The 20,836-nt window shown below is 49.8% G+C and overlaps 1 protein-coding gene across 2 annotated transcripts in view; it reads right to left on the reverse strand.

Moving 5' to 3' along the window:
* Positions 1–5,004: 5,004 nt before the first annotated feature.
* The window catches only part of LOC133356295 (serine/threonine-protein kinase VRK1-like), a 17,063-nt gene continuing 1,231 nt past the window's right edge, over positions 5,005–20,836 (reverse strand). The window contains exons 2-13 of one of the 2 annotated variants that reach the window (XM_061573732.1): positions 17,376–17,517; positions 16,966–17,021; positions 15,848–15,917; positions 14,935–15,022; positions 13,586–13,694; positions 12,274–12,366; positions 11,134–11,266; positions 10,306–10,426; positions 9,310–9,371; positions 8,623–8,807; positions 7,302–7,572; positions 5,005–6,236 (exon numbers count right to left, since the gene is read on the reverse strand). In XM_061573732.1, the coding sequence (XP_061429716.1) occupies positions 6,082–6,236; positions 7,302–7,572; positions 8,623–8,807; positions 9,310–9,371; positions 10,306–10,426; positions 11,134–11,266; positions 12,274–12,366; positions 13,586–13,694; positions 14,935–15,022; positions 15,848–15,917; positions 16,966–17,021; positions 17,376–17,517 (1,485 nt within the window). In that variant the 3' untranslated portion in view covers positions 5,005–6,081. Of the gene's footprint in view, positions 6,237–7,301; positions 7,573–8,622; positions 8,808–9,309; positions 9,372–10,305; positions 10,427–11,133; positions 11,267–12,273; positions 12,367–13,585; positions 13,695–14,934; positions 15,023–15,847; positions 15,918–16,965; positions 17,022–17,375; positions 17,518–20,836 lie in introns of those variants that run through there. The other variant, XM_061573733.1, reaches the window with a different exon arrangement.

Below are 20,836 nucleotides of genomic sequence, written 5' to 3' on the forward strand. Positions count from 1 at the left end.
TCACGGAGCCTCGCGCTGTTATCCACCAATCACGAGAGAGAACCGACGACACCCCTCCGTGTTGCGAGGACCAATCACGAGCCAGCACCGATCACCGCCACTCACCACCGCTCCGGACATGGCACTTTGCCGAAGGTCTCTTCCCTCCCGGTTCATAAAACAAAACCAGCCAACACCGAACACCTATCTTCTTGGTTCTTTCGGTAAAGTCACGTAGAAGGGAAGTAATAAAATAATAACATAAAACATAATAAAATTATTCTCACGACGTTTCGGCCACAACGCAAGCCGAAACGTCGTGAGAATAATTTTATTTTGTTTTATTTTTATTATTTCCCTTCTACGTGACTTTACCGAAAGAACCAAGAAGATGAATGAATCCCTGCAGTCACGAAAGCTTTAAATCAAAATTTAACCGAACACCTACACCATTGGAACCTCACCGAACACCTATATTACTATTAAAGTTGGTGACGATTCTGGCAATGACCCTTCTCCATAGCACACATTCACAAATGGACAATTAAAGATAACCAGAGAACATGGAGAAACCCATGCTGAACAGGGGGAGAGAACATGCAAACTCCACTCGCACTGACGCCCGAGTCGGGAATGAAATCACGGTGATCTCTCAACATTGGGATCAAGTAATTAAATCGACTCCAAGGTGACATCAATATCACTGCCAAAAGCAATAATTTGATTCCGGAAGAGAAACAAAACAAGAAGCAAAGCACGCAATTATTTGTTAATAGCTCTTTATTTAGAACTTTAGTTGTTTTGTATATGTTACTTAATAAATATTTAGTCAGGCTACGAAGCGTTAAAAATAATAAATGAGCCACTTCATAACCCAGAAATCGGGCATAACACAGGAAATACTTCAGAGTAGTCCGAGCCAGCTGTGCCTTATGTTGCAAACAACACACAAGAGACGCATGTAAAAATCACTCGGCCTTTGTGCGTTTTGCAAAAAAACTCCCCAACGGTTCCTCTTCGTCTTAGTTCACCATCAAAATAAATTTGAGCAAACGTGTAACGACTGACGGACATAGACAATTGTAGATCGGTGTTGTGTTTATTAGAACTCTATCAGTCGCTACCTTGGCGCACAATCAGCGCGTGAACCCACGCGCCAGTCCACGATGCACACCGAAGCGAACCCAGACGACGGCATCGCCAGCTGCTGTCTCTCCGCACCCAGTCAGTCACTCCCTCCAAACACGGACCCGCAGCCTGCAGTGGAGAATAGCCTGGATACCGGCATTCTTAAAATGAACAATTTTTTTATTATTTTACCAGGTATGACCCCCACGGAGCTACGGAGCTATTTTTCAGAAGCGACCTGGCTACCACAAATGATCGCTCAACTAAGTCGCTTAGCACGAGAAAATGTACAACAGCCAAATATTCTAAACGCATGTTTATAAATGTGGAGAGAAAAGGAACCGGCGAAAAATCCACACAACCACGAGGCGAGAAAACGCAATCTCCAAATATACAGCAGGCGTCAGGATTGGGCAATCGAACTCAGGATCTCCTGTATACCAGGCGAAGTAGTTAACATCTCGCCATCGTGGCGCCACCGTTTTCTTAGTCACAGCCCGGCTCAGGCTTGGCTTCGGCTAAAGAGCCGCTTCCCCAAGCCCCTGTGCTTAACGTAATTCCGGCTCCAAGCATGGTCCCAGCCAGGCTCGGGACTTTACAGGAACCAGAGCCGTGCCACAGCGAAGTCGCTCACTCGCGTCACGCAAACTCCGTCCAGTCATTCTCGCAGCAGCAGTAGCGGCTTTTGAACAAAGACTGTCACCGCATCGCGTGATTTCAGATGCGCTTCTGCGGCCGTCTGGAACGCTCCTTCCGAGATTAGGAAGCCACTATGCACTTTTAAATCAAAATTGAAAAACTGCTTTTTGCGTTTAATTAATCGTCCTTATCCCGCACCTCCCATTAGCGTACGGTGCCAAAGATGTTCAACTTACGTACATCCGTGCCTCTTTGGAAGCAACTGAGCAAGCTCGGCCTGAGCTGGAGTGTAAACGATGCCGAGACAAGAGCCGAGCCGCGGCTGCGAATGCGGTCACGAGCAGCAGCAGCCGCCACTGCCAATGAGCCACTGAATTTCAAAACCGGTCCAGGGTGAATGAAAAGCAACCCTGCGAAAGAAGTCACTCCGAGTAGGTCGTGTGGCTGAAGGGGTTTGTGCAAAATACATATTTTAGTGTTCTTACGTGGAGACAGATCGATAGCGGGGTATGGTCTGCTTATGTTGTAGTTTTTTTAGACGTGTTCACGACTGCATTGCACGTAAATAATCAAGTGTTGTTTTAATATAATTTAATTCGATAGTAAAATACGTTGTCTGTTGACATCCCGGGGAGCGAGGTTGGCCGATAAAGAATTGGCTGCGGCGTTATGGACATCTCTTACTCCAAATCGGTTGGCACTAAACTCTGACCTCACTCTTGCTTGCAGGAGTGGTCTTCACATCAATGGTTTCCACGCCTGGTAAAATAAATAAATGCAATGTTTTCATTGGCGGCTCGGGGTTTGCACGGACAATCCGTGCGTGGAACATATAGCAAGGGTGATCCATTTATATATACCCCTACTAAATATAATAGGGAGATAGTCGAGAGAAAACTGAATTCATAATCAACGTTTTTGGGTTTAGATCGCGTTATTTATAAATGTGTCGTAACCCTCCAATTCTGGCGAATTGCCCGATGATGCTGGATGCAATTACCAGCGAAACGTCGTACTCAAATTGTAAATGTTGTGGCTTCAACACACCGGTGGGCTAAAGCAGTGAACTATTTGTCTTTGTCAACGTGACACATTTTTACTGATTGGCCGTGTCGGGTGGTGGAGGGTTACGACACATTTATAAATAACGCGATCTAAACCCAAAAACGTTGATTATGAATAACATTGGTCGCGAAAGCCTCACACGTGTTAGAAAACTGAATGTTATTTTCAAACGCTCTACGTGCACCATCTCCCCCCACCCAATAGCAATGCACTTATTGAAAACGTTGTCACGCTATCACAATATCCAATCAGCCGTTGAAAACCGAGGACCATTATCAATCAGTGGGGTATCTATTAATGGATCCTCCTGTACAGTTTACTGCATTAAAAAAACTCAATGCGTTCGTAAACGACACTGTGGCTTTGTGTAATAGGCGACGTTTCGGGAAATGCTCCCCCCCCCACAATTGCACATGGCCTGAAACGCCATGGATAGTGTCCTTTAATGGGGCTACAGCAAATTCAGAACGTGGTTTCGTCGTCGTCGTCGTTGTTTGTGCCCCGATGCGTAGGCACACCAGCAGCAGCAGCGAGTAACGCGTTCATGCCCTTGGTACAAAGCACCCCGGGGTTCACCGCGCTGCTGACGTCTTGTTCGAGACTCTCCACGGGCAGCTTGGGTGGCTTCAGGTGGCCCAATACCGCGTCCAAGACATCACCGCCAACAGCCTGGGTTCTAATCCAGGTTTCAGCCGCTCCCGAAATGAACGGAGCGTCCTCAAGAAGACAGCGGCGCCGACGGTTCCGGGCGCCGTCACCGATGATCACGCGCAAGAAAAAACACGCAAAATCGAATGTGTTTTCACTCCGAATCGGTCGATTCCAATGCTCCAAGACAGTGGTTCACAACCTATGGTGCACCCGCAAAGCCGTAGAGAAGTGGTCCGCGGAAATGTTGCAGAAAGGAAACACGAGATTTCGTACCGCCCGTCGCGGTATAGTCAATCAAAACAATGCAAGTTCATGGTGTCCATGGCTTTCCTATGCAACATTGAACCACACCTTGAATAAGAGTAGTTTTAATTTTGAAAAGAATCGTCTGTCCAAGGTGGCCTGCGACGATGTTGCGTGGGTACATTTGTACGTATGTTGAACTTCTTTCGCACCGTACGAAGCCAACCGTACTAATCGTAGGTAGGGGTTGACAGTGGTTGGGAACCACCGTTACAAAAATAAAATTAGGTGTGGCTGCAGCGGAGACGAACCCTGACATGGCAGCGCATCTGAGAGCATGGGAGCCACCCTCGTGTGAATAAGAACCAACTGGAAGGACCTCGGAAGTAGTTCTGTGTCGTCATTTTCTAGATAACCTCCTTTAACACGTTACGCTGCTTGCGGCAAGCACCAAAATTGTCTTTTCTCCTGTAATGACGAGACAAATAGTACAAGTGAAATATAAAGATAAACGGCAGTTACCATAAAACTATAAAGCACACCCATGTTACCAAAGGCAACATTCTACACACTTCATTGAACGTCATTTGTTGCTATTAAAGTTACTTAGACGTGCCTAGAGATGTATTAGTCTGGTCACGAAGAGAGCGAGATATGACTTGTCCTAAAAATGCATTTCTTTTGGTAGCTTGGCCCCAAACTCACAAAGCACTCACTCGACCGATAAAACCTCTCTTCTACTGCACAACCCGATCCGCGCCGGGGCCGTGCCGAGCCAGACCCACGCTGTTCATTTTGCACCGCGCCGTTCGTCTTCCCATTACAGAAGCCGAGCCGCTGGCCTCGCGCGCAACGAACGAACCGAGACGCGCACAGACGATACGGTGACGCCGTGTCCCCCCAGGGGGTACCGACATCACACGCACGACGCTGCGAACGAACCGAGACGCACGCAGACGGTGTGGTGACGCCGTGTCCCCAAGGGGGTCCCCCCCCACCCCAACGTGTCCGTCCACGGCGTACCGACGTTACACGCAGTGAACGCGTTGTGTGCGCCGCCGCTTGGCCCTGCTTGAGCAAAATTCAGAAGTTGCGCGAGGGAAGCGTAGCACGGTTTGGTTTTGGCTCTCATCGGCAAATAGCCGGTGGGAAAAAAACCACCCATGCCGTGATGGGCCCCACGCTGGCTCAGCGTGGATGTGCCAGTTGACAAGGCGTCTAAGTCCAAAACCACGGCAGTTTAAAATAAACAATAACGACGACTCGCGTTACACTGCACAAAGCCGAACTAATCACAAATCGGTTTGAACTTTTATTGTATGAAAAAAAACAAGTCAAAATAAAACTGACGACGCCTTGAGCATTAAACGTTCGCAGGACCCAACGCGCACGGTGGCGGCGAGGGGGGCGGGGGTGGTTAGGGGGGAGGGGGGTGGGTAGATCTGACAAAAAAGGAACGTGATGGCAGGTCGCGTGAAAACACAAGGTGCGGGGGGGGGGTCCAACAGGGATTTGTAAAACCGAGAGGGGGAGGCCCAAGCAGCTGCGAAGGGTGTGCGGGTAACCTGGTCGACAGATGCAGAGAGAAACACGGGGGACCAGATGGGATCAGGTTCAGGTTGACTTCCAATAAAGAGAACATTCCAAACAAGAGCGGCGACACACACACACACTGGCACACAAACATACAAGCGCCCACAGGCACACAAATACACACAAACAAGCACGCGTGCACACACAGACTCCCGCACACAAATACACACACGAAAACACACACAGGCGCGCACACACGAACACACAATCTCATAGCAAGACACACAAAAACATATGAACACACCGTAATAACGACCGCCATTCGCCACTAAGTGGCGGTGACGTCATATTAAGTGTCGAAGGCTCGCTCAGACGAGGCCATGGGACAGACCCAGGTGCCATGGGTTGGCTGACTGAGATGACTATCAGATGCACCAGCTGTGTCCCCTACTGTGCCAACTTGCTGCAGACACTAATACATACGCACACTCATACCCACAAACAAGGACATGACTACAAACACACGTGCACACAAAATCATACAAAGATCCCCGTATAGCTTTAACAGACTGTTAGGACAAGTGGTGTTAGCGAGCACCACACACGAATACACAAACACACACTTATGAAAACACACACTCTCATACCTACACACAAGAATACACACACTCACAGCCACATTCAAACATGAACATACACAAACATTCACACACACACGTGCCTCGTGCCTTCCCCGCGCGGCCTCTCTGGATAAACCATAGCGCTGCACCATGCACAGAAAGGTGCAACTGCAAGCAGCTACAGACAGTGAGGGGGATGACCGTTCACTCTCTCTCTCTGGGTTTATCTCTTGTGCTTCTGGCGAGCCAGGCTCGGGGTCGTCTGTGTCGCGGTCTCCGCTAGGTCCTTCGCCTTGGCGGCCTTGGCCTTCCCCGCCGCGGACTTGCGACCTCGGGCCGCACCACCTGCATCCGACGAGGGGGGGGCAACAGCAGGCGCTGCACATTGCGCAACCGGCAGTCGCGTTTCCAACACACAAAGATTTACGTCGTAGTTAGTAATTATTATAAAGTAACATATAACGCAGAGTACTTACTACTCGATTTAGTAAAGACAAGTATCCCCCATATAGCCTGAACAGGATTGGGGCAAGTGTTGTTAGCGAGCACCTACGAAGGCCGGCGCGGCACACGAGAGGGCGAGCGGCCAGCAACCACGCCTGGCCGCTGTTGACTCCCAAGTGGCAAAGTGGTGGCTATGCAAGTGGCCTGTAATCAAGCAGCAGCAGCAGCGTGGAGGCAGCGAGGGTTGCTTGATCACCGCACAAATGCTGAGAAGCTCCCTTTCCATGGGCGGAGTCACACCCTGGCTCGCCATGAGAAGGCATTACAGCAAAAATGTGCTCCACCTTTTCCATGTTGATGAGATAGTGTTTCCCTCTCAGTTTTATTTGGGTGCTCTGGTTTTCTCTCGCATGTAAACACTCGCTGATTGGCCGACAACACCTTACAATCGAGGACTGAAAAGTTTGGGCAACTGTTGGTAACGTCGGCTGATCGCGTGGCTGCGAACCTGCCCGTCTGTGGTTCCTCCTCGCAAGTCATGCGGAACGTCACAAGTTGATATTATTCTAATTATTACTATCACTCACCACAACAAATTGCACTACAACTCCCCATCACCATCACTCACCACCATTACCTCCCACACCACCAACATCAGCACTACTCTACTCCCCCACCACGATCACCACCACTCCCCCTCCTCCATTCCTCTAATACCAATACAGTACCCGCCAGTCGCCACTTCGTGACAGTGACGTCACCAGGGCGCCTGTGCCACGCCAGGTTCACTTTCAGGAGATTCATATAAAGCACTTTGAGGCAACGCAAAGTGTTGAAGGCTCGCCGACAGGTCACGGGACAGACCCAGATGGTGCCACTGACTAATATGACCAGAAGATGGACCAGCTGTGCCCACTGTGCCAACTCCTCCCTACCACTCACCACCACCACCGCCCCCACCATCACGATGACACCCCCGCAACTCTGCCCGCCGCTCACCTTTCCTCGCGCGCGTGGACGAAGCCTTCGACTTGAGCAGACGGATCTCATCCTCCTCCTCGTCCTCCTCCATGCTCTCGTCGAGCTCGGCATAGGACACGGGCGGCCGCGCTCTGCCGCGACCGTTGGCGGCTGCGGCGGCGGCCGCCTGGGAGGAGGGAGTAGTTGCGGGCGACCGTTGCCGTTTCTTACTCAACGGCTCCACCACCACCTCGCCCGCCCCGTCCTCCTGCTGCTGCTTCCTCCGGGCAGATGCGGTCCCGGCCGAACGCTGCAATGAGTCACACCCCACCACCACCACGACGGCGACGAGTCGTTAATAACTTTTAAGGTCGTGCTCATTCCACGCAAAGTGCTTGCCACAAATGAATCACAACAGCCTGCCGATCTCGTCAAGGAGCATAAACCATCACGTGAACTCCAGTCATCTCGTGCTTTTAAGTGCGCTTCTGCGGGCATCTGGAACGCTCTTCCTTCTCATATGAGATAGCCGCTGGAACGATGCACTTTTAAATCGAGATTCAAAACGAATTTCTCTCAAACTGCTTGTGTGTTTAGTTTGTTATCCTTCCCCTGCACTCCCATTAGCACGGTTGGCTATGTATTGTGCGAAAGAAGTTCAACATACTTGCGTACGTACAAGAGCCGAGCGACGATAGTGGCCAAGCAGTAGCGCAGTTTGTCGCACAGGTCGACGGTTCGGGCCCGGCAGTCAGTGTGCCCCCATTACTCCCTCCCCCCTTTCCCCCTCGAGCCCCCCTTTTTCAAGTGCATCTCTTTCCCCCTTTATCTTTCGTAATGCTTTCCCACTAAGGTCGAGCGCTTGAACACGTGAGCTCTGCAAGTCTGTCTGTCTATAGCGGTGGAGGGGGCGGGGTCACGGCAACACTCGTAATGACGATCCACGAACTCAACTTCACGTAAAGTCGTGCCGCTGTTAGGCGCTTACCGGAGAGGACCGGGCACTTCGATCCAACGGCTGGTGGCAAGACTCAACAAATTTTTGTTCAAGTTATTTTTAAAAAAAGGTTAAAATAGATTGCTCATTACATTTCTTTTGCACATAGTTCTGGGTGTTTATTGTTTGTGTATTAATCGTGCGCTTGTTCCATGCAGCTCCTGTAAACCCTCCCTCCCCATGCAACTCGCTTGCCGCCGTCCCCATTGAAAAAGAAAGAGCTTCATAGCGCAATGGGTCTGACCATGAAATAAAGCCACCCACTGGGGTCTGCTGCACTTCCAGTACGACTAGAGATCACTTAAAAAACAGACACCTTAACAAATGCACGGACGAACAAATGAATGGCTCAAATGAGCGAACCTGCTTGGCGGAAGTGGCCGCGGGCCTGTCGGTGCGCGCGGGACCGAAGCGGAAGGTCAGCTGGTCGTCCTCCTTGCCCCCGATGGCCCGCAGGCCCCTGGTGAGGATGGTGCGGAGTTTCTGGTAGTCGGGCCGGTCCTCGTAGCCAATGGCGTGGGCGTACGCCATGTACTCGGCAATCTCGGCTGCGGGAGTGAATAATCATCAGAATATCCATCTTTGCCGGAGGAATCCAATGGGCTGTAACAAAGCTCACAGATGTCCGGTATGGGAGTGGGGTCAGAGCGGAGGTGGGGACACAGCACCGCGTGGGAGCGGTGAACCGACGCCAAAAACGCCACGGCGCACTCCCAACGCGGGGCGACGAACGCCACGGAGCGCCGACACACACACACACACAAAACCAGTCTAACACACACACACACCAATGAACGCACAAAGACACAGCTTGACACCCCAGCAAACACAAGGAAACACCACAACACACCGTAACACACACAAAGACTCAAACACACACAAACGCACACCACAAACTACAACGCGTGAACACACCACAACACGTAAACACACCACAACACGGGAACAACACACACACCAACAAGTACCAACACATTTAATGGCACAACACGACGCATCAAAGCACACCGATGCAGAGGACAGCTCTGTGTAAAGCGCACACGCACGCACCTGGCTTCTCCTGCGATGGGGGGAAACACTTGTTCATGAGCTCAGGAATATTGTCCTTGAACCTACGAGTGAGGCAGACAGCGCGAGACTCACACACGGTATCCAGCAACAGCCGTGTGGGGTGTTGACATGGCCCAGCAGCAGCAAAAAAACTTGTCAGGAACCTCCCGAATAAATTAGTCCCGAGACTCAGCGTGGCTGTGGCCGCAGCTGCAGCACCATAGCTATGCTGCTGCCCGTTATTTGAGTCTCTGCTTCTATGGCCTTAAATCAACAGGGAAGTCCAACCTCTGCAGGCCCCGCCCTTTCTCTTCAGATCTCGCCCCCCGACTCCGTAGGCCCCATCCCTTCCTGACGAGGTCCCCATTGCCTCCTCCTCCTCCTCCTCCATCTCCGCGCCTTTCCTTTTTAAGCCCCACCCACTTCTTTAGGCACCGCCCCTTCACCCCGCCAGACAAAGGATTGTGGCTGCTACGGGGTAGTGGTAGGGGGCACGAGTGGTGCAACCTCACCACGACAACGGACCTAAATCCCTCTTAGACCAGCGATAGAATAATAGGCAATACAGTAGATCATCGATTATCTGGGGTCCAACATTATCCGGCGGTCCCAGGCCAATCTGACAAATCTCTATCACAACTGATGAAGTTGGATTCCGACTGAATAACCACCTCCAATTCTACACCCCCTGTCATCACCCCATGCAGAGTCTTCGAGATTGGAGTGGTAAGTACAATACAGTAAATACAGTAACTTATTACAAGAGGATATTATACTTTTGTATGTTTATTTATGCCAATTTCATATTGTAAACAAATTAAAAACCAAAAAACGTAAGACACAACACCTCAAACATCTTATTCAAGAATGTGCAAAAATAAGCTATTTTAAATAATGATATTATAATCCGGCAATCCGGTGCACAATAAGTCACGAAGACAATGACCCGAGTGTTGTTATTGTTGTTATTGGATTTGTGTGGTAGCAGGGCGTCACCTGATCTTGGCGTCGCGCACGTAGTTGGGATCCTTGAGGTTGTCCTCCCAGGGCAGTTTTCCGCACAGCCACTGCAGCAGGCAGTAGCCCAGGATCTGCACGTCAGCGCGGCGCGACGGGGCTGCACGCACGGGGACACGGCTCGCGTGGTTAGGGTGAGGGGTAGAGGCCGGGGCTAGCGTCTGGGTGGTTAGCCTGGTGAGGGATACAGGCAGGGGCAAGGCGTCTTGGCTTGCCAGGTTGGTTACAGTGAGGGGTAGAGGGCGGCTGGCATCTGGGTGGTGGCTAGTGTAGTTATGGTTAGAGGCAGGGTTAGCGCCTTGGTGGCTAGTGTCTTTGTAGAAGCTGGGGTAGAGGTCGGCTAGTGTTTGGGCGTGTCCAGTGTGGTTATGGTTAGGGTAGAGGCAGGGCTAGCGTGGTTGGGGTCTGGTTGTCTAATGTGATTATAGGTTAGGATATTGCTTACCGTGTGAAACCTTAGCATCGACAGTTGCATTTGTCAACTGCCTGTCTCATTTGTATCGTCTGCTTTTCACGTTCCGTCCCATTAACTCCATTGCCATAAACGTGACGTGTGCAGCCACCACCCTATTGTGAATCCACTGTTGGATGAGGGTCTCCCCACACCCGTGAAGGCGCGGGAGAGCAGAAGTACAGTACAGGAATGGATATTCCCCCTCACTTCCCCTTTGTCGCACTCACCACCTATCCCCGACAGCCTATAACACACCCGTGTCATGCATGGTGGTCATCAGTCCATCTACTACCCGGAGACCTGTCGAGATCGGGTGCGTTCCTGGGCGATCTGACCGTGGGGCACATACGCACCTACTCCCTTGTGCGCATCAATGCTGGTGAACTCAATCGTCCCGTCGTGGCAGCGCTTGGGGTCTTCCTTGTACTTGTTGTGAACCCCACAGGGGCCGTAGCGGTACGCCAGGCCATAGTCCACCAGGCTAACCTAAGTCCAAAGGTAAACAAGTCTGTCATTTTGGTACTGAGTCGATATCCTTTAAACCCCCCATATAGCCATAACAGACTGTTGGGGCAAGTGCTGTTAGCACCTATGAAGGCCGGAAAGGCACACGAGGGGGTGGGTGGCCAGCGCCACGCTCGGCTGCCTTTGTCTCCTGAGTGGCGACGCACCAAGTAATCAATTTAGGCCGAGTCAACCTAGGGGAGGCACAGGACCGGTTCAAAAATTCGTCACTGGTGTTGGCTGTGAGCGGAAATCGAACAGGGGTAGCTAGGTTTGTAGCGCAGCGCTCTCACCGCTACACTACCGCTCCACACATGAGCCACGAAGTCGTGGTGACGTCACCGTGGCGCCCGTGCCAGGCAGGTGCACTTTGAGGAGGTGAATATAAACACGTCCAGACACAGGGGGCTCCGGCGGTAGCGCCGCGTTCGCAGATTGACGCGGAGGTTCACCACTCAAATACAGCAGGCCGCCCTAGTTAATAACTTTGGGTTGTACTTAAACCGTAAAATAGCGATTCACGGTGGACGTGAAGGATTCCATGATGTCGCTTAAAGAAGATTAGGTCAACTGTCCCAGTGGCACAGTCTACATTTTGCGATTTTGAAAGATTACACCGCAAATTACTTTATTGGGAAACACATCGCTAACATTGTCCCAGACTGTGAAAAAGTTGCAGAACCCAGAGACAGCAAAACAGAAAGACACACAGAGATACAGTGATAGAGAACCATGGTGGGACAGACATAGTGAGACCAAGAGAAACACAGAGACTATACAAAAAAAACAAAGCGTCAGAGACCAAAACAGACACACTGAGACACATAGATACAGACAGATACAGAGACAGAGCTGGAGACAGAGACACAAAGAGAGACACGCAGACACAGAGAGACAGAGACACAGTGGAAGAGAGAGACACGCAGACACACAGAGTGACAGTGGAGGAGTGACACAAGAGACAGAGAGACATGCACACAGTCGGGCACCTGGTTTTTATCCTTGAAGCCGAGCATGAGGTTGGCCGCCTTGACGTCCGCGTGCACGTACTCATTGTCGTGGATGTACTCAAGGATGTCAAGCTGTGATAAACAACATCACTCGTTTAGCCAGCACAGCATCACCGGGCCTCATGACTCACTTTCAAGAGGTGTCCTGCTCTATATGCATGCATGTTTTCACGACGCGAATTGGGAATAATGCGACGAACGCATGAGGGAGCACATTTTTTATAACGCGAATGTGAATTGGATATAACGCGATTGAGCGACCGGAACTACGTCGCACGAGTAGGAATAATTAAGCGGTCGTACGACGGCCTCGGCGTAGCGTTGCACGAGGCAGTGGGATGCTGCTGGATGCTACTAGATGCTACCCACGCGCCTCCGTCTTTGTCTGACCTGCGTACGCATCTCACGTGTTATCGCAGAAATGTGCTTTACCCCCTATATTATAACTCGATTTTTCCATAACGTTATGTTGTTCAGAAACGCTACGACTACAGCGTTATAGGACTAGAGACTGTATATAGAAGGTGACTGATATTGGCCAAACATCCGAATGCTGAGAAATTACCTTAAAAATTGCTCAATTGGGATTTCACGCAGTAGCATCACACCCCGACTACAAAAACTTGGCAGAACCCTTCCAGAATAGGGTCTTGGGTCTCAGTGAGGCTTTCCTGAGAAAACAAGCTAAATAATAATACAATTAAGGAGGCCTTTATAGTGTCAAACTAGCACAGGAGGCAAACTACTCAATGCATCGATGATAGAGATTGTATACATTTGATCGTTTGGCACGAGATGGAGGCTGCGCGCCTTTGGAAGAAACCAAAATATCTGGAGAAAACGCATCTCGTTTTGAGACACCCCATGATAGATTGACAGACGAATGGAGTCAAAAAGACAGTTGGGCAGATGGATGTATGCATGTTGAACTTCTTTCACACCGTACGTGTGCAACCGTGCTAATCGTAGGTGCGTGGCAAGGACAACAAGCTAAACGCAGTTGTAAAGAAATCCGTTCTCAATCTAGATTATTTAAAAGTGCAAAGCTCCAGTGACTTCCTAATATCAGAAGGAAGGGCGTTCTAGACGGCCGCAGAAGTGCATCTGAAAGCGCCACGCGATGAGGTGACCACCGCCTTTGGATGGATAAACAGATGGACAGACGGACAGTCAAAAATACATTTGGCTAGACAACGAGACAGAGCTTATGCACTTTAACACTTTCATACTTTGCTGGAAAGCGTTAACAAATGGCAGTGGCAGCAGCAGTGAGGCATGTGAAGGTGCGTACCAGCTTCAGACCGAGCTGCAGGACCGCTTTCCGAGGAATCTTCTTGCCGTTCTCTTCCAGTACCTTCTGAAGATCGCTCCCGAAACGGTCAATCACCATGAAGCGCATTCTGTCAAAGTGCATATAAAAGAGACATTGGCAACATCAGGTCAAGTATCAAGTGTGCTTCGCTTAACCGTGACCCCCTCCTAAGTAACCCTCTATTAAGGCCACCCATTATTCAACCGCGCGGCGCTGCGATGGCGAGATGTTACCGACCTCTCCAGGTATACCGGCGGTTGTGGGTTCGATCCCGACCCTGACGCCTGCTGTATATTTGGAGTTTGCGTGTTCATCTCCCCATCGTCGTGTGGATTTTTCTCAGGGTCCTTCGGTTTTTTCCCTCCATATTTAAAATCAACATGCTTTTAGAGTATTTGGTTGCTGTAAATTTGCACTTAAGACAATTCGGTGAGCTACCATTTGTGGCCAGGTCGCTTTCTGTAAAAGACCCATATAGCTCAGTGGGCCTTGCCTGGTTAAATAATAAGTATAACCCGTAAAAACAAAGTTTTTCACTATAAATCCTTTATATGCGTGGCAGCGAACTTAATATAAAGGATTTAAAAATATATTCGCCTGTGGAGGACGCGGGGATCGATCCCGCGACCTTTGGCATGGGAAGCGAGGGCACTACCAACTGCGCTACTCCGCCACGGCCTGTGGAGGGGTTACGCTCTGCGCTCTTACACTGTGACGTTCAGCCAAAGCCAAGAATGAGTTCTATTTGAATATATGTAAAATAAATTTTTTTTGCCTAAAAAGTGTAAAATTTTGGGAATTTTTTTTCACGAACATTAATTGTCTGGCACAACGAGTCTGTGTGGAAAATGTTAGCTCGATTGGATCACGGGAAGTGGGTTAAAAAACGACCGAAAGATTTGCACGGTCCTAAGCAAGCAAGCACGCAAGCACGCAAGCACGCAAGCATACAAGCATGCGAACTAAATATAAATGATTTAAAAATGGTTTTAATTTAGTAACCCTTGCACGATCTACTGTCTTTACTATGTTAAGCGCCTTCAGTGAAGTCGCTTTGTGTAAATATAAAATAAGATAAGAACCGTGTCGAGGGGAACTCATGAGACCAGGATGAGTCTAATTTGCAAGAGTGACCACCTGGGTCAGTAAAAATTACAAAAGTAAAAACAAAAAGTATAGCAATGAAGAAAATAGAAATCAGAGCAAAAATAACTGTCGTCACCCTCCTGAAAATCAGTCTCGAAACTCAGTGAAGTTGTCCTGGCTAAACCACCAAAACAATAGAAATAATAATAATCTTATCCGAAGCGTCAGACATCACAACTCACGCGCTGCCCTTCTTCTCCAGCATCCCCATGCCCCAGTAGCGTGGAACTCCAAGAAATTTCAAACGTTTCTCCTTCACCCACTTTTCAACTGCAGAATGAAGGGGGGCAGGGTGCAACAGAAACGGAAAAATAAAGGTAGGGGAGTGAGCGAGGAGCACACAAATGATAGCGGCAATGGTTTTATAGAACGGTCTAGCGGCACCTTCTAGGGCGGGCGACACGGTCCGGCCGGTCGCGCATTCGCCACTTGTTGTTGCAGAGGCTCACGGCTCGAACCCTGCAGGCCGCCCCGGTTTATTGGCGCGGAAATGCGCCCGTGTCTGGAATCGAACCCAGGCGCTTGCTTCCCACCGTCAGGCATAAGTGAGCTACGCGGCTGTCCAACGGTATTAGCGTTGCTGGTAGTGGTAGACTGAAGCTGCATGATGATACGGTGGTAGAGTGGTAGTGCTGGTGATGTAGTCACGTTGTGGTGGTGGTGATGACGTTATGGAGGACCGTTGAGGATGCTACTGGATAATTGGAGGCAGTCGCCCTCCAACAACAGTGGAGGGCTCACAACAACGGAGTGCCAGGCAGCTAAAATCCAGGAAGTTGGTAAAGTAGGGGGCACAGGTAGTGCACCTGCCGATCATCTGTAAGTCAACCCATGGCACCTGGGTCGGTCCCGTGACTTCCTGCCGGCTAGCCTTCAACAATTCACGTGGCCTCGGAGTGCACCTGGCGTGATTCACACAAGTGCCGTAGTGGCGTCACTACAACTCAGTGGCGAATGGCATCTGTTGTTGTTGACGATAGCGGTGTGAGCGATGGAAGTTGATGTTGCATCGATTTGAGTGGCTGCACGGCCTAGCGAGTGCTTCTGCGAACACGAGGCACCGGCGGTGGCTTGTGACAGCTCGGCAATACTCACTGAGCTCGGGTTTCGCTGCTCTTTGGTAAAACTTGAGCTCCGTGAAGAGGGGCCCGTTCTCATGAGGCTCCTGTGTGGACGATGGCAAAAGTGATATTTTATTAATCATGATGTTATGCCGGGGCCTTCCAAACAACGCTGAAGATCCCCCGTATAGTCTGAACAGACTGTTGGGGCAAGTGCCGTTAGCGAGCACCGATAAAGGCCGACACGCCACACAATGGGGTGGGTGCTCATAAATCTGAAAATCGATCTTGTATACAAAATGTTTCAGATCGATTTGATATTTATTTCTTTAGAACTGCTTGTTGTATTTAGTTTATTGTCCTTCCCCCCCCCCCACCTCCGATTACCACGGTTCGCTACGTACGGTGCGAAAGAAGTTCAACATACATACATATGATGACGTCACATTCTGTTACTCATGACGATGTCACTTCCACGTTTTCCCCACCAAAAAGGGCATCGCGTGGCATTGGGTACCATGAAGAGGTGTTAAGTTGACGTCACATATCATGTAAATTACGCAACATAAACATCTAACATTTTTCTTAACGTCATCCCGAGCACATATACATACGTGTAAGCATGTATATACACGCGTAACCCTGATGTGTGTGGTATGAATGAGTGTTTGTTTAGTTTATAATCAGTTGCCGAGCACAGGTCCACGGGCCCAGTACTATAAGTTATAATCGCTAAGCGGTGTAATTGAGCAAGGTGCTTATCATCACTACCGTCATAACAAGAGGAAAAGATGCAAAGAGGGGAATACAATTCCAAGTGGAGCAGACGGTTACCCCATCGCGAGCTTTCAGATCCACTTCTGCGGCCGTCTGGAACGCTCTTCCTTCCGATATTAGGAAGCTACTGGAGCTGTTCACTTAAATGATCGAGGTTGAAAACACATTTCTCCAGAACTGCTTTTTGTGTTTAGTTTGTGGTCCTTCCACACCTCCAATAAGCACGGTTGGCTACGTACGGTGTGAAAGAAGTTCTACATAGGTACAGTGCGATGGAATAAGCAGAGAAGGGGGGACATGCCGTGGCCTGCAACGGCGGTGGCCGAGCACAGGGTGGATGCGGACGCACGAATAAGTATACACGGTTTATCTCACCACTTTAATCACATAGTCGGCATCCTCTCCGACCGGCTGGGAGGTGTTCTGGGCGGCTAAAACAAAATCAACAAATGACAACAACGCAAGATCGACACGTCCGTCATCAAACACGCCGAGCGCAGTTAGCCGGACAGCTCACACTGGCACCAAGTAGCGATGTAACGATTCACCCCCCCACTAGCCCGTCTGTCCCCCCCACTAGCCCCCTAGTTGCCCCCCCACTCACCTTTCCGGTTGTTCCCCCCCACATACCCCTTCGGTTACCCCACCCCCACTAGCCCCTCCGGTTACCCCACCCCCACTAGCCCCTCCAGTTACCCCACCCCCAACTACTCGTCCCTCCGGTTGTACCCCCCAACTCGCCCCTCCGGTTGTCCCCCTCACCCCCCCTATTTGCCCCACCATACCGAGGTAGAGACGGCCGAATCCACCCTCGCCCACGGCTCGGCCCAGCTTCCACTCCTTCTTGACGACGTCGGAGAGCACTTCGCCGGGCGCCAGCAGCTCGGGCAGCTTGTGCAGGCCACCGGCCTTCCTCTTGGGCGCCATCTGCAGGGAGAGCGGAGACCGCCAGCTCATGAGTAACGATGACGGAGAGGCCGGGGGTGGGAAACGACGACGTTTTCCCTGTGCCTCAATACAACAGCCCTCGCCCGAAGCCTCCCACACCAGCCAAGCACTACCCCTAACCTTATTTACACGAGCTAATCAGTCGAGCACCACCCACAACTTTATCCACACGAGCTAATCAATCTAGCACCACCCACAACTTTATCCACACGAGCTAATCAGTCTAACACTACCCACAACTTTATCCACACGAGCTAATTAGTCTAACACTACACATAACCTTAGCTACACCAGCTAGCCAAATCCTCGCCTTTCCCCTAACTCGACCTACACCGGCTAATCAGACCCAGGCCATAACCTTAACCCTCATTACACGAGCCAATACCAGAGCATTACAGGTGACCCCCGACTAACGACGGCTCGACTTGCACCCCCCCCCCCCCCCACCACTTTTATGAGCTTTCTTATAGTAAGACCCCCACAAAACTCGTATAAATGACCGCCTAACGACTGCTACCGACGATTGGCGCCGCTTTGCTTTTCAGCTCTACGGCTATGTACAGTGGAGCCTCTCGGTCTGCAGCTGCACCTCCAGCGAACGCAGCGTCTCTTTTGCAACGCTCATCACTTTTTACAACATTTTATTCAAATAAAAAAAATGTTCGCCTTTTCCTGTCTTAGAGGAGGAAATATGAGTCACATACAGAACAGTACTTAAGGATTTTCAAATGTGTCTGTTTTTATTTAATACATGTTTATAAAAGTAATGTTAAGTTACAAAAATTTTGTTAGGGTTATTTCATTTATTTTCGTGGTCAATTTTGCTATTTTTATGTTAGGTAATGGGTTTCCAGGAACGGAACCAAAATGGAAACATTGTGCCTATGGGAAATAAGGATTCGACTGACGACGGCTCCATTTGCGACCGTCATCCAGGAACCAATTAGGTCGTAGGTGTGGGGGATGCCTGTATCCCTAGCAACATCAAACTCTTTTAGCCTCACTAGCTAAACCCGAGCAGTACCCCAAGTGACACTATCCAAGCACACCTTTCCACGACCCCTTGCCACACCATCCAACCAGACCCCAGCACTATCCGTAGCCACATGCGCTAACCGACCCTAGCACTATCCCAAGCAACACTATTTGACCAGACCCTGACTGAACCCCAAGCCACACTAGCCCTCGCAACATCACCCAACCAGACCGAGGCAACAACCTCTATTCTAACCCCAGCTGCTCTTATCACCGACTGTTGGAACGCAGCTCAACTCCACATCTGCCTACCCTACGATCACCAGCCTACAACTGGTGCGCTTGCCGTCACTCTCCCACGCACACCACTCACTTCCTGCGCCACACCACTTACTTCCTTCTGGGCATAACCTGAAAATAATGGGACACTTCTGCGGAAATACACGAGTTAAGTGCTCGGCAGCGCGAGCTGCGATGCAAAAACACAAACCGATAACTTAAAACCAAAGCAGCTGCAATGCCACCAATGTCGTCGGCTCTCTTAAGCTAAGCCAGACCCAGTCCTGCTGCTGCGGTGCTGCTCCGTTGTCAATTGAGGGCGGTGTGTATCAAAAATCGTCTGTTGTAGTGTAGCATGTAGTTACTACGAGCATCCTTACTTCACCCAGCTTGGTGAAGTATGTTCAAATTATGAAGACAATCCACACGGCATGAGGCCCTTATCCAGCTGTGGATTGACACAAGGGATGCTACAGGTGCACACTCAAAACAAGTGGATGCAATGTCAGATGCAATAGCTCTAACTTGACAATCAACAACTTTTATTTTCGAAATGGTAAAAAAAGCATTTGAGCCATTAAAAACTGGAGATGTGTGGGAGGCAGGGTGACGCAGTGGTAACGATTGTGCTTCACAGCGCGGGCCTGGGTTCGACTCCCGACTTGGGCACCTTTCTGTGGTAAGTTTCCAAGTTCATATCAAAGGTTTTTTTGGGGTTAGATCACGTTACAATCAGCTTCATCAGACGATGAAACTGTTTGTTTTGCTGAAACGTTGTACTCGAATTGTAAATGTTGTGAATTCACTCTCTAACACACCGTTGTGCTGAAGTAGTAATTAATAAGCACATTGTTTGCGTCACAAACCTTACTAATTGGCTGTGTCGGGTGGTGGTGGATTTAATAATATATTTACACAATCTAACCCAAAATATCATCCATAAGAAAAACCTTTATTATGGGCATTGGTGGCGAAAGTCTACGTGTTGAGTTTGTAAGTTCTCCCCGTTCCACTCATTGACCCAGTAAAGCCTCATTGAGTCTCACGACTCTTGTTCAGGAGGGTCCTGTGCAGCAGAGGGTGGCGATAGCCACGTCACCACTCTCTACCGCGTTCCCCTTTCTGCGTCTCGATTGTAATTCCACGTTTCTTATGCAGAATTTTCAGGGTTTCTGTTTAATGTTTTCATCAATTTCCAACGTTCTAATCCACACGTCACAGCGGGGCAGTACACACCGGTTAATCACTTGTCATTCCGGTTAATTGCAATAAAAAGTTATGGAACCAAACAAAAACAGAGGTGGCCGCCAAGCAAGCGCTCGTACGTTGAAGGCTTTCAGATGGTGATGTAAATTTCACATCGCCACAAGGATCGGTACAATACCTGCATAGCAAAACACCTTTACAAACGCATTGTTAATGTGTATAGAAAATATGAACTCGTTTCTAAATCCATGGCATTCTCTTGACCCAACCCGAAGCTAAACTTGGGTTAGGGCTCCCGGGGTTTAGCCCCTAAATCTGAAACTGATCTAGGGGTGAGACGGTTAAATCAATTGATCGACTGACAACTGTTATCAACTTGTTTTGTAAACTATTACACGGGCACCATTAAAAGCGGACCCCCCCCACAGCCGTGCACAGCACGACGCGCCTGATGATGCCGATAGTTCCGCCAAGCTTCGCCCGTGACATCCCGTCCAGCGGCACACATTGGAAATCGAGGCGATACTTTTCATTTTCTGCCCCCCCCCCAAATAAACTTGTGAAAAAGAGCTTCATAGTTCATCGGATTTCTCCAGAATTAATCAATATTCTAATAAAAGATTCAAATGTTCTTGCTATCAGACGAGTCGGGTAATGGATGCGACAGCCAGTTGAGAGCAATCGGTGGCTTAAATGGGACACGCCGGCTGCACTCTGAATGTCCCCTACGCCTGCCCAGACACTGGACCTGGGAAACATTGCTGAAGGACTGTCATCATAATCCAATAACAAATTAACGCGTCAGTGTGACATTGCATCTAGATTTGAAGCTTTCGTG

This window comes from Lethenteron reissneri, chromosome 53 (genome assembly GCF_015708825.2).
Source record: "Lethenteron reissneri isolate LAM-NWPU_2019-01 chromosome 53, ASM1570882v1, whole genome shotgun sequence".
NCBI lineage: Eukaryota > Metazoa > Chordata > Hyperoartia > Petromyzontiformes > Petromyzontidae > Lethenteron > Lethenteron reissneri.